Source organism: Diadema antillarum, unplaced genomic scaffold (genome assembly GCF_040938485.1).
Source record: "Diadema antillarum isolate AM-2024a unplaced genomic scaffold, OU_Dant_1.0 seq00000162_RagTag, whole genome shotgun sequence".
NCBI classification, from domain to species: domain Eukaryota; kingdom Metazoa; phylum Echinodermata; class Echinoidea; order Diadematoida; family Diadematidae; genus Diadema; species Diadema antillarum.
In genome coordinates this window covers 205,900-211,235 of record NW_027271233.1, presented here as the reverse complement: position 1 = coordinate 211,235, position 5,336 = coordinate 205,900, and the positions used below count along the sequence as shown (strand labels likewise).

Below are 5,336 nucleotides of genomic sequence, written 5' to 3'. Positions count from 1 at the left end.
AGAATGTTTGGGGGTCGTTTCAGATAAAACATGTCAGAAAGCAATATTTTGATGTATATAGACAATTTAAACAAGACAATCAGGGAGTCTGGCGCTCATCCAAGTATCGCAACTTCGCCTTTCCAGCACTCTGTCATGTTAAATAAAAACAAAGCAAAATTGTGTGTGTGGGGGGGGGGGGCGCTTTGGAGGCCTTCATCGGGGGGCATGGTGTTTATTCGTGTATATCATGATGAATACCCACATCTGACCGTGTATTTTCAAAAATAAGAACTGGTCTCCAATTTGGTTTTGGCCCCATATGGGGCCCAGTGGATCCGCCATTAAAGGTCCTGTTTGCCATTGTTTTTTTCTATCAAAAAAAAAATTGAAATGTTTCAGTTTTCACATTTGATGCATGCATGTAGGTCAGTTGCATCACAAAACATCCTACCGTGTAATAGTTTTGCAATAAAGCCTGGAATATACAGAGATGTCATCTTTTATTCAATAAACCAAACTGTGTACGGTTTAGTGTAAAAAGATTTTCATTTTAACTATTGTTCACATTTTGTTCATTTCACAATACTTAACATTGATAATACCGATTCAAATATTTACATTGGTTGTTTCTATCCCTAACATTTAAGAACTATTTTGAATATCTACAGCTGGGTTTTTGTTTCATCAGCGAATGGCAAATAATGCCCTTAATTAAGAAAGTTGATCTTATACACTCAATAATGTATGTTCATGTAGCATTATTGTTTGTGGTCTTGTAGGAAAAAAAAGTCTTCCCTAATTTCGAGGCTGTAGGCAGGGTTACTTGAGAGTGGGGGAGAGTTGTCGGGGATTATGTCCGTCACCCTACTAGGAAATATCTCACTTGAGCCTTGGCTGAGGTGAACCAGAAATAAGCACGTTTTCCATTCTTCCTTTAAACATTATACCTTATTGCCTATAGCCTATATGCAATAACCCCTAATCTCATTAATCTAGCCTCAAAGAAACATAAACATTAAGGAAAAAGAAAAACCAATGCAAAGGCTCTTCCTTTAGTACAATTTCACTAACCTTCTTCAGTGGTAAAGAGGTCGTTGACTAGGTCTTCAAAAGCAACTAGTTCTCTGAGAAGACCATAAATCACTTTCCCATCACCTTTATTTCCTTCACGAATGTTGTAATTCTCCGAATGAATTACCTGGAATTAAAAGAATCACAACGTAACGGGAATACCACAATAACTACTACGATGTATGTTGGCATATACGATTAAAATGATTACCAGGTACATATTACCTCAGAACAAAAATACACATCCCAATATAAAAAACCCACGAAGACAAAAGGACATAAAATTCACACCGAGACAACAACCATGACGCGAATACATTGCAGCAGCTGGGGGGGGGGGGGAGATGCAATAAATGAATAAGAATAGAGGAATACGATGAAAAGAAGATCCAAAGCCCCCCCCCCCCCCCTCCCCCACCCCCTTAGCTTGTCCACCATACACATTATACTGCTTGTTCAAGATTCACAGATACCCCTTGGGTAAGGATTGTGACCCCCTACCACGGACCTTTGGAAGAAAAGCCATCAATATTACCCCATCACAGGTTTTTTGGGAAGGAAGATACCAAAATTACCCCCTAACTGAAGGAGGAGTACCGAGGTGAAGAGTGTTCACACTTTTAGCACTTGTATTGACAGGTATGTCTTTAGAGACCTTTTCGAGAGGAATATACCAGAAGAGGTGTATTTTCCTGACAGATGAAGCATATTCACGAGAATCGGGGGAAACACAAGAAGGGGTTTGAAACTGATCTGCTTGGGACCATTTTTGAGGATTGTTGGAGAAGGGTTTCTGAAAATAATACCCCCTATTTAAAATATTTTTTCTCAGAATTAAGCCCGTAAAATATACCCCTTTTCCGAAAAGTCCGGAACGCGCATGCGGTACAGATTGACCACCTGAGTAAGGGGGGGGGGGGGGGGGGGGTCCACTTACACTCTCTTTAACACTCGTGTAAAAAATGAGGAAACTGGAGTGTGTGCCTGTAGCATCACTTTATTTCAACAAACCTGAGTAATTGGCATGTGGCACATCATAGGATCACTTGTAAATGAAATGCGAATATTTCACTACTCACAGTCGATTGAGGAACACTATTGGGCCTCATCGTCCAAATATTTATGCTAAGGCTGTCGCTATAATTCAATCCTCCTTCAGCTTTAAGCGCCTTTTCAGCGTATGAATCCCTCCTTTCGTAGGCAGCGATGGATCTAATGCCAGCGTCGGTCGCAATCTACGAGTCAACAAAAATAACAAACGAACTACAGCCAACAAACAAGAAGTGAGAAACGAAATGAAGGAGTATGCATGACTAGGTTGTGATTTTTTTTTTTTTGGTGATTTCTGAAATATGATGGAATAGATTCTTAACTTTGAGCAGCGTCTCACATTTGAAATTAGTGATATATAACAGATGATGGAGCAAAGTTATTGAAACATTGTACTGAAAACAAGAGATGGAAAATTATTTACTCACTCGCTTCAATTCCCGTAGTAATACTCTTCCAATTTGGGCATCTTGGTGTTCAGGAGAAAGCAGAAAAAAATATGATGGTGAACAGACTTGTCATATCTTTTCACCCCGTTATTACAAAGCTTGACATCTTCTAGCACTATGGTGCATTATTGAAGATTATAAGTCCCCCATAAGGTAGTGTTACTACTTGGAATAACTTGAAAACACAGGGTCATTCATTTTAGTAGGCCAATACCAGTCTGCTACGTATTTGAAAAAAAGGGACGATAGTCATGCAGTCTATAATCTTGAATTTAAATGCACATTATACGGATAGACTTTTTAGTGTGAGAACTCATCTCCTAGATGTTCTTGCTATTATAGTAACTCGGCATACACATCAGGGGCGTAATCACTCACCTGGCGGAAAATGAGCAATAAAAGTAAACGGTTCCAGTAAAAAAAAAAAAATAATAGTAATAATTATAGTATTCGAACCAATGCTTATCTGCGTGCACCACTGAATTTTACCATAATACCACTGAACTTTCATTCTGACAACAACCTCATACATGTAAATCGATTCTTCCTATTATTATGATGAACGCAGTTCGCTTACCTGCGCTGTCTGATCTGACGTAAAATCCGTGCAGAAGCAGCGCCGTTCCGGTTAAGTAGCTGTAGGATGGAGAGTATAGAATGCATCCTATTACATCGACGTCGTCACGAGCTCCATTTGATGGTGAACGTTCAGCTACGAAAGCCCTGAAGCAGCCCTGTTGGAAGTCTCTGTTCAACCCTGATGATGAAACACATATGAATCATCCTTATAGAGGGTTGTTAACCATCTTATTGTGAAAGGAAAGTATCTACGACAACTTATGATCTTGTTGTTTGTGGAGTTTGCGAACTTTTCATGCAGAATTCAAGTGACTTAAAACAGAACATTATTTTGACTCCAAGTTATCGTTTTGGGGGTGAAGGAGAGGGCAGTGGCCCCAATATAAATTCCATAAAAGTCCACCCCCCCCCCCCCCACGCACACACAAGCTGATAAAATCATAATGAAAAGATAAGGAGAATGATTCGAGTGCACGTCACGAGTTCGACACGCACGAATCATATTGTCCCCGAGTCATACTAATATTACAGCCCTTGTCAGGTGAGTTCAACACTAAGGTCCGCGAGACAGACACATTCACTGGTGGACTGCTTTTACGTAGTGTCGAGCTCATGGACTGTAAGACTCCAATGGATCTTTTACAGTGTCGAACTTGCTGTTGTACGACTTATGGACTTTTTTTTAAAATATCGAACTCGTGGACTGTATAACTCGTGGGTATCGGTTTCGTGGAACGACCCCGTTTTTCCATACCTTCCTCGGACAGGGGGATCACATCAACCAGTGTCTCTGCGGTATCAAGTCCTCGTAAGAGACGGAACATAGAGGGAATGTCGGATGCCTTGCCCTTTCGAACGACGAAGTCTGCCATGTTAAAATCTCTCCCTCGCGTTGCCGTTGTTTTTGTTTGGTGCAGCTTCACTGTTTCAATATTCTTCGTGAAATGGCCAAATCACCTAGGGAATTTTGTGTATTGCAGCGATTGAAAATAATGTTGTCGTTATTTAACATGGCGATGAAAGGCATTTTCGTTTAAGTGGAGCAGAAAAATAATCAAGGATAAGTGATACTGTGCGTGACCATTGCTACGTATTTCTGCTCAACATTATTTGTTATGTCGGTAAACACAATAACATAGAACGCCTAGACTATCTCTTAGAATAAGCAGAAGGCAGTACAAACAGACAAAAATACGTCACAGACTCGTGTCATATTATTTTGAAGAAAAAAATGATATGTGAAAACACGTTGCAGGATACAATATCCAAATATTCAAGAACAGAATCATGTACATCTGAAATTCACCATGAAAGATCTCAAATTGAGTACATGCGTATATATATATATATATATATATATATATATATATATATATATATATGGTAGCAAACAAAGTTTGGTTGTAGAAGTCCTCCTCGCCTTTGTCTTGTATCTCGTGTGTGTGTTTGCGTTCTCAGCTAAATGTCTACCACTCCAGAGGACACCATGTGTAACCAGATGTGTGATGATTGACTGGCGTTTGGTGAGGATCTACGACGAACTTAACTTGTTCGGGATGACCGAGCTTTAGGCGTGGAATCGTTGGGTCGAAGTATACGACCAAGGATACAAGTTCTTGTCTACCAGTTCCGAAAACTACCATCAGTTCCACCATCAGTTCCGCATACCAGCTTCGTACATCATTCTTTATATACATCTACCAATAATCTAACTACCAGTCACCACTAGTCACACTCACCTGAACTGTACTCGTTGGTACACTGCAAAAAATCCGGTGTTAAATAGTGAACACCGAGCTGGTGTTAAATTTTCGGTGCTCATTTATGGTGTTAAATTAACACCTCCGGGTGTCATTTCCAAAGTTTAAACTGTTTTTTGAAGAGTTTCTTAGTAACTGCACTTCTTGTTGATTTTTAACTTAAACAAGACGAAAAAGAATTTTACATTAAAATACTAGATCTTTGAAAAATGTGAAAATAAATTTACACCAAAGTAACACCAGTGGTGTGGTCTCTTATTGAAGCTGGACGGGTGTTAAACCATTGATATTAACACCAACAAATATCAAATCAACACCATGTGGTGTCATTTTTGAATTAACACCAGTACAGTGTCAAAATAACACCAGGTACAGTGTCAAATTAACACCACGAAGTGTCAGGTGAACACTTTTCAACACCATCACAGTGCATTTTCAACACCTG

General features: G+C 39.5%; 1 protein-coding gene across 1 annotated transcript; it reads right to left on the bottom strand.

The window, feature by feature from the left end:
* Positions 1-1,665: 1,665 nt before the first annotated feature.
* Positions 1,666-4,003, bottom strand: LOC139728033 (spermidine/spermine N(1)-acetyltransferase-like protein 1). The gene is made up of 3 exons (XM_071638998.1): positions 3,886-4,003; positions 3,130-3,309; positions 1,666-1,745 (listed from the first exon to the last, which is right to left on the bottom strand). Exons 1-3 carry the CDS (start codon positions 4,001-4,003, stop codon positions 1,666-1,668), a joined length of 378 nt encoding a protein of 125 aa, XP_071495099.1.
* Between the last annotated feature and the right edge of the window lie 1,333 nt (positions 4,004-5,336).